Genomic DNA, 15,430 nt, shown 5'->3' with positions numbered 1-15,430 from the left:
AGTCAGTTAGGGATTTGTTTGGCACCTCAGCTTCTTGAATCAGTTTGGAGGGAAATCCACCTTATTTCACTGGGATTCATGTAATGCAGTCCCACACAGCTTTTCAGAACCATGTCGTTAGGCCGGGAATATAACTCAGTGGCACAGTGCCTGCCTGGCAAGTGTAAAGTCCTGAGTTTGATTTCTGATACCAAGAAGAAAGAAAAAGAATCATGTCCTTTTCTGGGTATCCCTATAAGGAAACAGAGACTATAGACATCTAGAGTCAAGGTGACTAATATTTAATAAAATAAAAATACTGGGCTAGGACCAGGAAATAGAAGTTTTGGGAACCAGGATTTGGTAAAGTTTTTGGTAATGGGATTCACATTAAGACAGGTCATAAGTATTTGGAGAGGTCTGCGTTCAACAGGGAGCTCTCTTAGGTCCTGAGTTCAAGGCGATGGACAAGCAGGGGGCTGACCTAATGGTAATATGCAAAATTTAATGGGTAGCTCAGTGCTAACCAAATATGGAGGTACCTGTTTCTGTTCCTAGTCTCCAGTTGCTGGATTTGGGCTTATGATATATGAGCAAAAGAGAGAGAAGTCTGGCCCTTGCAAATGTCCCATCAATTCCTCTAGCTCTCACTTCTTTCATCGTAGTGACTCTGGAAGTGACTACTGCTGCCTTGGGATCTGGGATAACAAGGTTTCAGGTAGGGGTATGAGAATTCAGAGAAAGGATATGAATTGAAGAGGTGTTTCGAATGGAGAGAACTTGGTATTCATTGAGATAAATATTTATTGAGCACTATTTGCACAGCACTGTGCGAAACACAAAGTCCTGTAAGTCATACTTCCAAGTGCTCACAATCTAGTTAAGGAGATAATATATGTACATACATTATAAAACAACTTAGAGCATGACGGTAGAAAATACATTTTGAAAGTGACTAACTCAAGACCTGGTTTCACCTTTGCTACTGTGTCACCTTGTTATTCAGTCTCTCCAAACTTCAGTGTGCTCTTCTGTAGGCTATAGACAGCAACAGTGTCTATTTCACAGAGCTGGTGAGAGGACTGAACGACCTTGTCCTTGTAAAACTCTTAGCTAAGTGTTTATCCCATAATAAGTGCTCTCACTAGAAATATTAAGAAATCTAAAAGCTGGGGCACAGAAGAACCAGGTCAATGTCCGGAAATGCTCTGAGAGACTAACAACTATAAAAATAATTTAATATTTAAAAAACCCAGTAGTTCTGGTGTTATTGTGCCTTTCCCCTCTTGTAGCCTCCAATTGTTTAAAGTGCAGTGATACCTGGGGCCAAGGTTCTGGCAAGAGGCATGTCTGAGGACCCCCTCCTACATCTATCCTATTTCTGATAACCTTGTCAGAGAAACTCAGGGCCCTGCATATGCCGGGCAAGTGCTCTACCACTGAGCTATATCCCCAGCCCCTCTGCAAATACTAAACTCCGTAGAATCATTTCCTACTCTTACAGCCCACATCAGTTCTACAACACAGTAGATACAGAGTGTTTATTCAAACACTGTGGAGAACAGGCCAGACAGGACAGAAGCCAGAGTGGGTAGAATGAGCAAATGCTGGGCGTGGCTGTGACACAGGGGCCCTGCCTTAAGTTTGTTCAGAGGTCCTTGCTCTGACTCAAGCTCCCACTCAACTCAGTCTATGCCCTGCTTGGCATAACGCCGCTGATGTTGAATGACTGAGGATTTCGAGCTGAAAACTTTCCCACACACACTGCATTCAAAGGGCTTCTCCCCTGTGTGAACTCTCTGATGCCGCGTGAGCCGGCACCTCTGGCTAAAGGCCTTGCCACACTCGCTACACTCATATGGCTTGTCGCCTGTGTGAATCTTCTGATGCTGCGTGAGGGATGAGCGGTCAAAGAAGGCTTTGCTGCACTCATTACACTGGTAGCGCGGCTCCCCTGCATGAGCTTTCTGGTGTCTGTTCAGTGATGACACGCCATAGAAGGCTTTCCCACACTCACTGCATTCGTAGGGCTTCCTGCCCGTGTGGATGAGCTGGTGGCGTGTGAGAATGCTTTTCTGGCTAAAGGCCTTCCCACACTGGTGGCACTCATAAGGACTCTCTCCAGTGTGGATTCTCTGATGCCGAGTGAGGGACGACCGGTCAAAGAAGGCTTTCCCACACTCGCTGCACTTGAAGGGTTTTTCTCCTGTGTGGATGCGCTGGTGCACTGTAAGCGAGGATCGGTCAAAGAAGGCTTTGCCACACGCTCCACATTCATAGGGGCTCTCCCCGGTGTGTGACATCAGGTGTCGACTCAGGCTGCTCCTGTGGCTAAAGGCCTTCCTGCACTCAGGACAGTCATAGGGCTTCTCCCCAGTGTGTGTCCTCTGATGCCGGGTGAGAGAAGAATGGTCAAAAAAGGTCTTTCCGCAGTCGCTGCATTCCTGGTCTCTCTCCTTAGGGAGCATTTTCCGGGGTGGGGCTAACCTTGGGTGAAGGCTTTTGTCCCGGGAAGGGGGCTTCTTGCAAGTCCCCACTGCAGGGCTTTCTTTCTCTGCCCACAACCCTCCCCCTGATACTTGAACTTCAAGTCTGGGACACGGGGGACTTTGCCTGCTGAGGCTCTGGCTCAGGGCTCCTTCTGGCTTTTCTTCTTTGGTGACTTCTAGAGTATCTGGCTTGGTCTCCCAATCTGGAACAAACAGAAAAACATGCAGTTTGTTCTCTGGACCTTGGATGTTAGTGACAAGAAGAGACACCATGATGGCTCTGAAAGCACTGTACAATCACAGCACTGTTTGTTCCTGAGACAAGGGTGTGGTTGGGGTGATGAAGAGGGCAGTGAGGTGAGCGGACAGCAGACAGCTTGGCATACAGGAGGATTGGAGAGGAGGCTGAGTGGAGAGGGTGGCAACCAGCACGAATATCAGTGTGTGAAAGGGCAATGGGACAGACATGGTGACAACAGATGAAAACTTCAAGGGGTAGAGAAAAACAGTGCAAGCTGATGGGTGACATAAAACAAGGCAGCACTCCATGTTTCCTCCCTGCCCCCACACCCCAAGACGCACATAAAATAAAACTGTCCCGCCTTGTTCATTCTGTTACCTAGAGAGATAATCTGTGGACATTCTCTCTCCTCAGATCCTTGAAGACCCTCTCTGCATGGCTCATCCCCTCTCTTCAACCAAAAAATCACATCAGGTGGAGGAACCAGAAGCCCTGCTCATGGAGACAGAAACAAACCAGGTAGCCGCACATGCCGAAAATACTTTAACTGTTCTCAGGTTTAATCCTGGCCTCTACATCTATCAGAGAGAGAGCACAGGAGGCAGAAAGTACAAGCCAGGAAGGCAGGACACAAAGCAGAGGAACCGCTGAGTGGAAGTCAGAACTGAGGTTCTAGAAAGGAACAAGAGCCACTTGGCCAGAGTGCTGACACGATAAATCTACTGGAATTCACATGGAAGGGATGGGAAGCTTCCTCCTGGACACCGTGGGGAGGAAGGTCCTTGGCTCAGGGGAGGGGAGGAAAAACGAAGAGAATTTTAAGCCAAAAAAAAAAAAAAAAAAAGAATAACAGCCTCAGGTTTGTTTCTTTGTTTACCCTCTGCATTATATTTTGACAAAAACAAGCAGAAAAATTACAGACAGATCCAAGTAAAAAGGAAAATCAGCTTTCATAAACTGTATTCAATTTCCTCTTTATTTCCATTTATTCTGATGCTGAAAGATACCTATAGGTATATTCTGCTAAACCAGATAATGAAATATTACTGCTTTGTAAGTAACTTTTTTCACATAAAAATAAATTAATTTTATTTCAATTAGCATAGATCTACATCACCATATTATTGGCTACACGACAATACACCATATGGAATAATATAATTAATGAATCCACCGGCAAACATTTTAGACTGTTTTTAATGCTTTGCTGCTAATATACAATGGTATGATGAACATTTTCTTTTCTTTTTTTTTTTTTTTTTTTTGTTTTTGGTTTTTTTTGTTGGAACCGGGGATTGAACTCAGGTCCTTGCGCTTGCCAGGCAAGCACTTATTCTACTGAGCCATCTCCCCGGCCCCTTGAACATTTTCATGCCCTGTGGACTGCTAATCGTATTTCATTAGGATTGATTCCTACAAGTAAACACCACTTTTAGTTATGAATGTGAAGAACAAATCTCTCCAGGAAATAGGCGAGAGCTCTAAGCTCGCTTTGCATGGGGGCCACGCTAGTCTCAAGTCATCCTTCTACCTCAGGCTCCCAAGTGGCTGCGACTACAGACTCATGCCACCAGGCTCAGCTTCTGGCCCCCCATTCCTGAACCTCGTGAGAGGGGCTCATTACTGACAGGGGCCCATCTTAATGTCCCACTAATATCTGACAAAGTAATTGCTCTTAACTTCCCCTTTGTCAGGCACAACGCTCTGTATCTGTGCCTCTATGGGACCTCTATGACTGGCCTCAAATAGTCAAAATCAAACACGTCTAGTGACCTCTGCAGACACATGATCCTGTGCTCACAACCATGCACACCCCTCTTCTCAAGGAGGATAATTCTTTCCCCTCCTCTGTCTTCCGGGAGGGGGAACCTCTCCACTGTAAGACCACCTTTTGCCTACAACTTAGTCCTGAGGGAGCTGAGGACATCACTGGTGAGTCAGGAGAAGATCCGAGCATATGTAACTCTTCGCTTGTCCCATTCTGGAGGCCAGCTCCCTGTCGCCAGCATATATTCTGCTCTGTCCTCAGCCCTCTCTGTGTCTGGCAGGGCCAGCTGCTGAGGGAGGGGACCAGTGGCGAAGAGCAACGCACAGGGCCTGGGGGAGTACACTGTGTCTAGCACTAGGTGCAGTGCTAAGAAGCCCACCGTGGGGCCCACTGTGGCCACCTCCACTGGCTCATTTGTCTGCCTGTGGCTCAGAACTCAGGAGAAGAGGTACCAGCGTCTCAGCCCCTCGGCCCACACAGCACAGGGCACAGTCGGACCCCTCCTGGACGTCCCCTTACCCAGCGAGACCATGCTCTCATAGTTCTCCAGCATCACTGCCTTGTACAGCGCCCTCTGCACGGGGGCCAGATGGCGCCACTCTTCATCTGTGAAGATCACAGCCACGTCCTCGAATGTCACTGATTCCTGAAAGCACAACCACACTCTCCCTTATTCTCAATGCTCCTCTTTACTTGGATCAGCCTGAAACATCATAAAGATAACAGCCCTGGAGGATGCGGAGAAGGCAGGACAGGAATGGTTCCGACAAGGTGGGCCTTTAAAGCCCTTGGAGAGAGCGGCCTGCTCCCCAAGGCACGAAGTTCTTGGCCACAGTCCCCTCTCCCAAGGATGAAGTGTGGGTCACAATCTCACGCGTGTGCTTGGAGCTGACATAGAAGCTCTTTTCTCAGACTTAAAGGAAATTTGCCTGAACAGAACAAAACAAATTCCCAAGTACACTTTACTCAGCTTCCCTAAATACTCCCATTTCTTTCAGTGCTTTGTCTTTCTGCCCCTTCCTGTGCTGTATACTGCCCTGTCTTTGTCCTGAACTTCTTGAGTACTTTGTGAACATATTCGTTCACTCTTATTTTGTATATTTTATAGAAACAAGAAATAAACATACTTTTGTATAATCAAAGTATAACTATAAAAACCAAGAGCATAAATACTACACTATTATCTAATACGTGATCTTATGTAAAATTTCTCCATTTTTTTTCTTACAAATCTTTAGAATAATGACGCTGATTAGATTACCTCTGGGGTCTCTCTGGCTTCGTCTGTGATGATTCTGTGAGTCTGCATCCTTATCCTGTGACTCCCCGGAAGTTGTGGGCTAGTACAGGGAACAGAAGGCTCCGCCTTGTAATGGAGTGAGCTGCACATCTGTACCCAGGAGGACCATCTCTAGGATCTTCCAGCCTCACTGGGGCACTCTAAGCAGGCATCCTGTTCCCCAGCCTATCCCTGATACCTGGGGCCTACTCTGTTGGCCCATGAATGGACTGAGAAGCTTCCCACTGCTCCCTAAACTTTCCAGTAAGATCCATACACTGGCTGTTAGGCTGCAGGGGCTGTGTGCCTGGTGACAGACAAGTGGGCACACACTTAAGGCAAGAGAAGGTCACTAAAAGGCACATCAGTCAAATGGGAAGTACCTGAGTGGGATGGGAGCCCTTCTACTGCCCAGGAGGCTCTGACCAGAAGCCCCAGTATAAAGAAAGACAAGTGGGGCCTCCTGGAGACTATTAATAGAGTATTTCAGAAACAACAAAGTTCACCTCACCTGGCATCTGGCAGGTAGAGACGCAACAGCCATTCCCTCCTGGGTACTTGCTGGGTAGGAAAGGGCAGAGTCCTGAGGAGGCAGAGGTGTAGGGTGAGAAATGAGGTCTGAGAACAACCAGTCCAGTAGTCTGATCATGAAGCTAGATCTCTCCATATCACTGAGCGATTACCTGTCCCATTTCCAATACCCTACAAAATGGTATATACAGTAAAGCAAGGCCAAGAGCAACCCTGGCTCATCCCAGAGCTGGAACCAAGGGCCGTGGATATTGCAAGTGAGACCACTGTGATTCTCAGGACAGAGGTCTACTCCTAGGAGTCGGAACATATTAGGATTCATACTGTAATTATATTGTCTTGAATGTATATTGGTCAAAACACATAAAATATGTAAATGACTATATGGATGAGACATGTCAAAAAAAAACCTGTGGTCCCTTCAAAGGGAAAATACGCTACTTGCAGTGATTGCTAAGGCAGCAGCCATGTTTCACACTACACAACCCTATGTCTCCACTCCTGTAGCCACACTGACCAGGTCATACGTGGCCAATGCGGACACAGCCTGAGATGAGATCTGGAGTGAAGAAGCAACATCTTTCCTTGGGACAGGGACTAAGAAATGTCCAGACGACACATGGGTGGGGAGTTGAAAGGATGTCATGAGATAGCCACGAGGATCAGGACAACCAACGTTACATGCTGTGAACAGGTTCAAGGTAGAGACAAGTTAACAGAGAGTCGGATAAGAGCCAGGCAGGGGACAACAGCTCAGGTACATCAGTGGGGAAGAACTGAAACAGACCCACAAGTCCCTGGCCCTGATCTCTCTCCTCACCTGCAGCCACCTGTGTGGGTTCCAGTCTCCCTGCAAACCAGGGTTGCCACAAGGCTGGAGCCCTCCTGGTTCTGTGTGAATCCTCATCTCTAAGGCCCTTTTCTTCAGTGAGCCGGGTACTCTCACTGTTTCACAATCAAGATAACTAAATGACCCAGGGAAGCCAGCATTCTGGGACTTCCAAGCAGATAGTGAGCTCCTGAGGAGGAGAGAAAAGTGTGTGTATGGCTCACTGGGCCCTGTGCTGCAGTCAAGGGAATACGTTCTCTGTTCCCTGTGGGTCACTCACCCATCTATTCAAGCAGCATTGCTCGGTGCCATTTATAGGCAGCATAACAAGTCTATGCTGTCCTTGTCCTCCAGAAGTAACAGCCTCACCATAAAGAGACAAGAAAACAGGGTGGGAAATTGCTGTAAAGAGACGCAGGAGGAACCGTAAGGGCAACCCAGGGGCTCCGCACCCAGACAGGAAGGGAGGGAGGGGGGGGGGGAGGCAATGCTGTAGCTCGCTTGGCAGAAATGTGATCTAAGGTAGCCTTGATTTGGGGGAGGAGACAGAACGTTCTAGGCAGGAAAAACCGAGTTTTTAAAAAACAAGGACAATTTCTTATATGTTTACTTTTTATTTTTTGCAGTACCAGGGATTGAACTCAGAACGCTGAGCTTGCCAGGCAAGCGCTTATTTTACTGAGCTGTCTCCCCAGCCCGATGATTTCTTATATGAAAATGATTAAAAACCAAAATCAGAAGGTCAAACGTCAAGGCTGTGAGCAGCGCTGAGGAAGATGAGGCTGGAGCAGCGGGCAGAGGCCAGCCAGGCGCAGGCGAGTGCTGCACAGCACCTTCCCACAAGCACCAGCAGCGGCAGTGAGGCTGCAGTGCAGGGGCAGCCTCACCAGACCTGAGCTTTAGGAGGAGCCCCGAGACTTGTAACAGGGCTTTGAGACCAGGGCACTCCTCACTCCTGGAGGTTCACCCTCGGGAGATACGGAAGAATGCACACGAAAGCTTTTAAATAATCAACACTAACCCTTATTAAAGGCTGTGTGCTAGGCAAATTCCTAAGCATGCCACATGTGTTTTCTCACTTAGTCTTTATAATACAGCAAAAATGTGAAATATCTTAAACATCTAAAGCAGGAGATCTGGTTGATTTAAGGCCCATCTCATGCATATAATAGAATACTATTAAACGTCATGTTAACATGGCCACAACTAGCATTTGCTATCTGCGGTTTACCGGGCACTGTGTGAACTGCTTCTATGAGATTAATTCCACCCTCAGAAACCAAAAAGGTAGGTACTATTCTACAGAAACTAGGCAATGTAGGCTTTAATAGAGCTTCGGTAGAATCTGAGCCCAGGTTCACTTGGTAGCTTTTAATTCTATACTATTATGACGTATTTTCAGGAAAAGAAAGCCACAAGGACAGAAGACAGATTAGAACAGAAAATCCTCCCACACAACCAAGCACTCAGGGAAGGTTGATGCGTGACTGAGAGAAAGTTGATATAGAGCTCATTAGGGAAAATTTCATCAATGACCAGCTGCAGGCAGCTTCAATGTTTATCAATGGGATAACTGATTGATTATGACATTTATAGACACACATGTAAGTATTACAGTCCCCAAGTTATGGGAAGAATTCAGCAGAAACTGTCCTTCATATTTTGTGTTTTGATCTTTTCCCAGGCTGGCCACAAAGCTGTGTGACACTTCGGTGACATTGGGCACCAGCTCCCAGCCTCAGCCCAGTCAGCCACACTATCATGAGGGGTGACAGTGACACCGCAGTGCACTGCATTGCTGAGCCATAATGGTCAGCAGCTTTGGTGTGTTAAAATCATTTTTGATTTACAATATTTCCAAATTATGATGGATTTATCGGGACATAATCTCATCCCAAGTCTGTGTAGCAGTGTAGATTAAAATGAATTACAAGGGGCTGGGGAAATGGCTCAGTAGAATAAGCGCTTGCCTGGCAAGCACAAGGGCCTGAGTTTAATCCCCAGTTCCGAAAAAAAAAAAAAAAAATTACAGCCTCATGTTAACAGCAAAGATAAGGGGCTGGGGAGATGGCTCAGTGGAATAAGCACTTCCCTGGCAAGCACAAGGGCCTGAGTTCAATCTCCGGTTCTGCCAAAAAAAAAAAAAAAAAAAAAGAAAAGAAACTGAATTTCAATTTGGGGCCAGGGAGATGGCTCAGTAGGATAAGCGCTTGACCAGCAAACGCAAGGATCTGAGTTCAATCCCCGGTTCCGCCAAAAACAAAACAAAACAAAACACCCAGCAAAGATAATTCACAAAAATACAATTAATGAGCAAAAAAGTTTTAGAATGCCTTATTACATGACATTTATGTAAAATTAAAGAACAAGTAAATAATATCTGCAAAAATATATGGGAGAATAAGTACCCAAATTATGAATTTATCTGGGAAGAAAATGAAATTAGGGAAAGATACACAAGAGACTTCAACTTTGACTTTAATGTTTCTTTAAAAAAATATTAGGTGAAAAATTGTCTTTTAAAATGACATATCTGCATACATGTATGGAAAAGACTATTAAAATGTAAATAGGACTTGAGTGATGGCATTACAAGTGATTTTTATTTCTTACAGTTCTTTACATCTGATTGGTTAGATAAGTGTATGCAAGCCAGGCATAGTGGTGCACTCCTGTAATCCCAGTGCTCAGGAGGCTAAGGCCAGCCCTGGCTACATAGTGAGTTCAAGGCCAGCCTAAACTCTACAGTGAGTAGATACTTGGTGCAGATACTTGGGTGTACAGGAAGAACAACAAGGACAGTATATGCAGAAAAGTTACAGCAGACCTCAGACTGCATTCCAAGAAAGTTCTGCTTGCCAAAGTTGAGCTTTAGCTGGCAAGGGAGAACTTCAATTTTGAAAGGTCCCTCAGTTCCTTAACAGAAGAGAGTGCTCTATTCCACCTAAACTATTTATGCAAACAATGTGGTTTTGCTGAGTGTCTACTTTCCTGCAGAGGGGCTGGACTGTGGTGTGTTAGGCAGAGGATACCATGTCTCCAGTCCTTAATAAAAATCTCGGACACTGAGTCTCTGAGCAGATTCATTCCCCAGGTAGGGCTATCACACACACACACCTCTGAGACTCTGGTGGTTGAGCAGGAGTATGTTCTGTGTGTCCTCTCCAGAGAAGTAGAGAATCCACAAAAACCCACATGTGGACTCCTCCAGACCCTGCCTGTGTATCCTTGCAGGGTTATTGTCATAACCTTAGCCAGGAGGACTATAGGCTGAGTCCTAACTCCTCCTGTGAATTCCTGAATGGAATTGGGATAGTGATCTTGGGTAGCACTGACCAAGGTGGCCACACCACTCTGAGATGCTGTAGCAGGTTGGGACTAGAGGGCAAGGATGGACACCAGTGAGGATAACTAAGCAAGAAATGATGAACTGCATGGAAGTAATGGCCACAGAAATGGCAAGCAGGGAAAACATTGTTAAGACACTAGGAACAGTCAGGCATGGTGGTGCACACCTGCAATCCCAGCACTCAGGAGGATTGTCACGAGTTCCAGGCCAGCCAGGGCTACATCATAAGTTCAAGGCCAGCCTGAACTACATAGCAAGACTATCTCAAATGAACAAAAAATACAGGCAAGAGGTGACCAGAAGGAGAGTCTTAGGGGGATGGAAGAACAAGGATAACTTATTGGTCAACAGCCTAAGCAACAGAGAAGTAGGACTGGGAAAACTAACAAGGATCGTTAGGGACACAAAATTTGGGGGCTGGGGAGATGGCTCAGTAGAATACTCTTAGGCCTAAGCAAGATTTTCAAAATAAGTATGACAGGTATAGTCATTACAAGTATCAGCTCTGGCATCAGACTGCCTGAAATTCAAATCCAGCTCTGTCTTTTTCTGTGTAACCTTAGGAAAGTTTTTTAAGCTTTGTCTTAGCTGGCCCATCTGTAAAAGTGGAATAATATACACAGTTATCTCATGTAGTTAATGTAATGCTTAAATAGGTTGATACCTACAAAGCATTTAGAATGTGCTCAGCAAATGTTAGCTTTAGCAAAAAGTGATAATCCTAAGAAGGCAGAAATAATGACATTGTGTTGCTGCTACTTTAGATAGGTTTAAGTGTAAGTATAGTGTGAATTTTGGGTTTTTCCCAGCCCTCATACATATTGCTTTATTACTCATGGTTTTTTTTTTTTGTTTGTTTGTTTGTTTGCTTGCTTACTTTAAAATGTTTTGGAAAAAAAAAAGAGATGTCAAGTTGGCATCATATAAAGCTAAAAAAATGTTTTGGAATCCTTCTATGCCACATTTATCCTTTTTTTCCCTTTTAACATTTTTTCAAAATTCTTTTATTTATTTGATACAGGGTCTCATTATGCAGCTCAGACTCTTAGTGAGCCTCCTGTCTTAGCCTCCCCAGTGCTGGAGTTACAGGTGTGCACCAACCACGCCCAGTTTCGCTAGATAGCTCGGTGCAGGGCTGGCATGGTGTGCGGTACTGGGAATAGAACCTGGGTCCTTGCACTTGCCAGGCAGGTACTTAGACTGCTGAGTTATCTCCCCAGCCCCTTTCCCCCTTTTTATTAGTGTAATTTACTTATATAATCTATTTATTGCGGAGTACTGGTACATAGACATATTGAATCTTGATCCTTTTTAATCCTTTCCCCCTTTCTAGCAAGAACTTTGGAGTCAGGGCATAACCCACTGAAGCTTTTTGAGCATATCAAACTATATTTGGAGTTGTACTTGCAGTTGCTCAATGCTTAAGTGCTTAAAGAAAAATTTCAAAGTTTTGTTTATTAAATAACTTTAATAAACTGACCATTGAAAAGATTACAAACAGCATTGAGCATAACAGCTCCTCAGGCATCAAACCAGAAAATCCCACGACTCCTGGTCTGGGGCTCCCTACCAGGTAGATATCACTCCTCATAGCTTTAGATTCCACCAGAGGTCACTTCAGTAGGTTCTCACTGACGCTCAGCCCCACAAGCTCACACGAGTTACTGCCAGCCAAGAGTCTCCTCCACTTTTGTCTTTTCTTTCCTGATTTCTGGATGGTAGGCCATCAGTGAAGAGAATTCTTCAAATTCACCTTCTATGATCTTCCAACAAGCCCTTGCCTGCCATCGCCTCAAAAGCCTTTTCTGCTCTCCCCTTAGCCACATGCCTATTCCACGCCTCTTCTCTCCACAGCTTTCTAAATCTCCAAAGCTATCACCCAACTTCAGTGAAACTTTGTCATCTACACTTGAAGACTTGCAGGGGTGAGTCTCATGGGAGACAGTACCATGTGGTAGAAATCCCTTCACAAGCTTCTAGTGATTAACCGTGAACCTTTGGCAAGTTACTTACAGCAGCCATCAAGCCAGTGGTTTAATTCTTAGCCTCACAAGATAGATAATCATAAATGAGATAATATAGCATTTATCATACAGTTCATTCAATAAATGGAAGTTCTCTTCCTTTCTTGGGCAGCAACACCATCCCACTCACTCACTCATCCATCCCACTATCTGACAAATATTTATCAAGCACCTATTATGGGTAGGCAGCACAAACGTGTACAGTCAATAACATGTCTTGTCCATTTCCAGGACTTGAACTACCTCCCCATCCTACTTTTTCCCACTATTATCTTCTCTCAGAAGTTGCTTCTGGCTTTACCAGTCCTCTTTCCCCCAGCATCTTCCATCTCTCTAGTAGTTTCTTTCCATGCCCTCAAGCATATACAAGCCTCCTGTACCTGTCACTACCTTGAGTCCTATGGCCACCCTCTAGCTAAACAGAGGCTTCCCTTCCTGACCAAACTTAGGAAATGAACAATACTTATGTACCAACTCCACACGGTCCCCATTTACTGGGATCCCTGTTGTGCAGCTCTTGTCTCTCACACACCTGCAACGACATGCTTGAAAACAAGCAGCACATTTCTGATGTCAACCCCAATGATCCTTTCATCACTTTCTTCATTTCTTTACAGCTCTAAAATATTTTGACAATTTTCTCTTAAAAGCAGTTACTTCAGCTGTTTTGATACTGTACCTTCTTCCTGACACTAATTTAACTGCACATTCCCTGTGGCTTTTCCCCACTTCTCCCCTGACACATGGAAGCTGCCTGTAGCTCACCTTTGTACAATGTTTTTCTTGTACAGAGGACTACCTCAGGAAGTCCATCCCCACCCAGGGTTGTTTCCCACCTTTACAAAGCTTCCCACCTCCATAGACCAATCCCAACCCCTCTTTCAAATGCATCTTGCATTTCCAAGTGATTGCACATTTTGCAAAAGCATTCTGCCACTACCTCTAACCATCTTCTCACGCTCCCATCAACTCTTCTTCCTGCTTTACATTTCTTTTTTTGAGACAGGATCTCACTAAGAGCCCAGGCTGGCCTTGAGCTCACCATGGAGCCCAGGCTAGTTCCAACTCTCAGTGGTCCTCCAGCCTCAGCCTCCTGCATGCTGGAATTACAGGCATGTGTGACCACACCCAGTTGCCATACATTTCTATCAGATGTTACATGATTCCCAGCGGTCCCCAATCCAAAATCCTACTTCATTCACTCTTTCCTCCCAGATCTAGTCACCAGGTCCTTTTGGTTCTTCTGCATGGTCATTTGCATCCTCCCCCTACCACTAACACCATCACAACTCAGGTCCTAAACAACCTGCTTCAGAACTACCACATTTCCTCGCTTACTCCCTGCCCCTGGTGCTGTCCACACTCTCCTGAAGGTGATCTCTAGAATAACTACCAGGGAAGTTTTATTCGAAGCAGCGCACGGATCAGGTGCAGAGAGTCCCCCCTGATGACAGAGTCTTATCCTGAGCTTTGTGCCCTGACTTCCTTACATCGCTGTCTTCCGTTATTCCTTGAAACTGCACGTCAGTACAAACACCTTTTCAAATTTGCCTCCCATCATCAAATCCTATCTCTTCTGCGCTGGCACTGAGGCCCAAGGTAGGGAGCTAAAGGAAGCAGACTTTAGCTTTGCTGGGTAGGAGGGAGGGACCCGAGTGGGTGGCAACCCAGATTTGTCAGTTCCACCCACGTTCACACATGATGGGAAGAAGGAACGGGAGGAGCCAGGCAGCCCCCAAACTGCCAACCTGGAAGTCCAGGATCTGACAGACGATGCGTGCACACCGTAAGCTCCTGCCAACAGCGCCCAGACCCCACGGAAAACACGCATACGCCGGAGGACAACTTTCCCTCCGCGCCCTTCGGAGCCGGGACATCACCACCTTCGGCAGCTGGGTCCGCTCCGTCACCCCATTCTCTCCCATAGCATCTCCCCCAAGTTCCCAAGGGCCCGTTCTTTCGGCCGCTGTGCTCACTCGATTCCTGGAAGACACAGACCCGAAACCCTCACCTCCGGCACAGAGTGCTCGGGACCCGGGAAGACGGCGCCTCTCCAGGGCTGAAAAGCAATGCGCCTGCGCAGAAGCCTTTGGCAGCCGCGCTCCCAATCAATGCGCCGCCTTCTTAGGACTCCATTTCCCAGAAGTCCGTGCGCCCGGCTCGCTTCAAAATGACGTTAAAGCTGCGCAGGCGTATACGCCTATGAACCAGACGTGGAGCTGAACCAGATGCAACACGACGGTAGTCTCCGTAGCGGGTAGAGCGAGGAGTCGTGGATGCCTGGGAGACTTAGAGTCTTCCTGAAGTACTGGCCATGAGTGATGTCACATCACTCCATTCCTCCTCTTGTAGAGTTCTCCAAAGGAAACTGGTCTTCCTGATGCACCTGGCCCCTTCCTACTGGGGAGGATCGAGACTACTCGAGCCTTCAGACTTTGGAGGAGGCATTTTGGCCAGAGAGACTTGGAGTTTGGTTCTGAGAAAGGGTCTGTAAAAATATGTGCACTGGCAGAAAAGAAGGACCTAGTGTGTACTTAACCTAGCATAGGGAATGACTCCTGGCAGTCCAAGCACACAGTAGCCCGCCTTTCTTGGTGTTTCTGAAAGGGCTCTGGCCAGAGACGTGGAAGGAATTCTCAGCGTTGGGTGCAGTTACAATCTTATGAAAACTGTTGACATGGCATTGTCTAGGGCTCATTCTGAAAATAGTTTGCAAAGATCCTCTGCTGATTCTAATGTGCAGAATGATTCCAATGTCCTGGAATCTAAGAACCACTAAGATTAAAAAATATTCAAAAAAGGTAATAAGATGTTATTTCAAGAACAAGCCTACATTTTCACTCAAAAACAAAAAACAAAAACAAAAAAAAAAAAACCTCACTTGGGCCATCTGAGTGGGCAGACAGGTTGTTAACAAATATCTTTGGCTGGGTAATTTATA

The 15,430-nt window shown here is 46.0% G+C and overlaps 1 protein-coding gene across 2 annotated transcripts; it reads right to left on the bottom strand.

Moving 5' to 3' along the window:
• Positions 1-257: 257 nt before the first annotated feature.
• Znf2 (zinc finger protein 2) lies at positions 258-14,551 on the bottom strand. Of its 2 annotated transcripts, none has more exons than XM_012515175.2 (5): positions 14,501-14,551; positions 6,268-6,339; positions 4,997-5,123; positions 3,088-3,201; positions 258-2,671 (listed from the first exon to the last, which is right to left on the bottom strand). In XM_012515175.2, the coding sequence occupies exons 2-5, from the start codon at positions 6,298-6,300 to the stop codon at positions 1,665-1,667; spliced, it is 1,281 nt and encodes a 426-aa protein (XP_012370629.2). In that variant the 5' UTR covers positions 6,301-6,339; positions 14,501-14,551; the 3' UTR covers positions 258-1,664. The 2 variants fall into 2 exon arrangements, with proteins under 2 accessions (XP_012370629.2, XP_023573096.1); XM_023717328.1 differs by having other exon boundaries at positions 14,466-14,535.
• Between the last annotated feature and the right edge of the window lie 879 nt (positions 14,552-15,430).

The sequence above is a fragment of the Octodon degus genome, unplaced genomic scaffold (genome assembly GCF_000260255.1).
Source record: "Octodon degus isolate 3935 unplaced genomic scaffold, OctDeg1.0 scaffold00052, whole genome shotgun sequence".
NCBI lineage: Eukaryota > Metazoa > Chordata > Mammalia > Rodentia > Octodontidae > Octodon > Octodon degus.
This window is presented reverse-complemented; position numbering and strand designations above follow the sequence as displayed.

Bases quoted from the DNA above. Each gene is read 5' to 3' on its own strand.
- Znf2 (XM_012515175.2), bottom strand. From the start codon at position 6,300: ATGGCTGTTGCGTCTCTACCTGCCAGATGCCAG. The intron at 5,124-6,267 runs GTGAGGTGAACT...TTGTGCTTTCAG, and splicing joins CTCTACCTGCCAGATGCCAG to GAATCAGTGACATTCGAGGA. The intron at 3,202-4,996 runs GTAAGGGGACGT...CTCCATGAGCAG, and splicing joins TGAGAGCATGGTCTCGCTGG to GGCTTCTGGTTCCTCCACCT.